Source organism: Wasmannia auropunctata, unplaced genomic scaffold, assembly GCF_000956235.1.
Source record: "Wasmannia auropunctata unplaced genomic scaffold, wasmannia.A_1.0 LD336078.1, whole genome shotgun sequence".
Classification (NCBI taxonomy): Eukaryota; Metazoa; Arthropoda; class Insecta; order Hymenoptera; family Formicidae; genus Wasmannia; species Wasmannia auropunctata.
Window position 1 is genome coordinate 5,932,252 of NW_012026812.1, and position 1,524 is coordinate 5,933,775.

The 1,524-nt window shown below is 56.4% G+C and overlaps 1 protein-coding gene across 1 annotated transcript in view; it reads right to left on the reverse strand.

Annotated features, from left to right (window-relative positions):
* LOC105449153 overlaps window positions 1-1,151 on the reverse strand; it is a 1,586-nt gene extending 435 nt beyond the window's left edge. The window contains exons 1-2 of the mRNA XM_011688153.1: window positions 544-1,151; window positions 21-229 (exon numbers count right to left, since the gene is read on the reverse strand). Of these exons, the coding sequence (XP_011686455.1) occupies window positions 21-229; window positions 544-1,151 (817 nt within the window). The remainder of the gene's footprint in view (window positions 1-20; window positions 230-543) is intronic.
* Window positions 1,152-1,524: the final 373 nt, after the last annotated feature.

Sequence of the window (1,524 nt, forward strand, 5' to 3'; positions counted from 1 at the left end):
TTCCGGTGATAACATCTCACAAACCGGTTTATCCGGGGGCCTGAGCTTGCCCAGCACAACCTTATAGGGGCGGCCCCAGGGATCTCTATCAATATCACCCAGTAGCTCCAGCCATGCCCTATTCTTGGCCTCTTTGATGGCTTGCCTGAGCGTTTTCCTGGCCAAAGCCAGTTCAGCCTCCAGTGCTGGGACCGCCGCACCTCGCTTCCTACGCCCTCTGGTCACTTTTCTTCGACATGCAGTACATTTATCACGAAGGGCCGCAATGTCGTTGTTTCACCAGTAGACCGGTCTTCTCCGCGTGGAACCCTTCCGTTGCATTGCCACATCCGAAGCCTCCATCAGAATACGCTGGATGAACTCTGCTAGCTGGCTAGCCGACATGTCCCTCGTGGTTATGTTGCCCGGCCACAGTCTTACAGCTACACAGGCCCGAAGCAGATCCGCATTCAGGCTGCGGGGATTCCAACAAGGGAAGCCTCTATGGGGGGGGGGGTTCCCCGCTCAACTCCACCCCTTTTACCCAGCCTCAGAAAGACGTACCGGTGGTCCGACAGCGCCTCTTCCTCGACAGCCACGTCCCATGCCCTAACAAACGGCAACAGCGCCGGCGATACCCAGGTTAGGTCAATGACCGACTTCCCCTGAGGCCTCACACAGGTGGCCACATTATACCTGTTCAGAAGCCTAAAATCCTGCACGGCAGCCCAGGTCGCCATCGCGTCCCCTTTTAAAATGGGGTGGGTATTTTCCCAAAGATGGGAATGGGCATTAAAATCCCCCATGATCAGGATCGGTCGTCCTCTTAGTGTACTAGTTGCATCCCCAATTGCCGCCAGGAAGGCTCGGAACTGGTTCACGCTCCTATTCGGCGAGAAGTAGCACGACACCACCGCCAGTTCGTTCCACCCTACGACAAAACCTTCTCCTCTATTGATCAGTACCGCTGGTCTGGAAGACCGGGAACCCTGCCACATCACCGCAGCCATTGGGGTGGCCTCGAGTGACCCGATCCATCTTGGGTCCTTAGGGACCCGGTACGGCTCAGATACACACGCTAAATCACACTCGTGCTCCTGCATCGTCCGCATCAGCAAATCCTGAGCCCCCCGAGATCGGTTCAGGTTGATCTGTACTATGCAGCTATCCATTTTCGGATGGTCCGGCCACTATACTCCGATCGGCCATGTTGTCTGTCCTCTGCGCCCTTGCAGAGGGGGTTCTTCTGAGAGAGTAGGGGGGACAAACTTCCGACCCCGCTCTATGATTGTGCGGCAACCCTCGCTCTTTGCAAACCGGGCAGCTCGCCGGTCTTTCACAATCTCTAGCCATATGATCCTCTCCACCGCAGTTAAAGCAGTGACCAGTCCTGTCGTGCTCGCTGGGGCACTTCCAGCGAACATGTCCAATTCCGAGGCACCTGTAACATTGCAAGGGTCTTTTCCTAAGCAGTTCAGCCCTTGCAGTCGACCATCCCACTCTCAGGGTTCCCGCATCTGCTATCTTCCGGGCCGCATCCAAAGG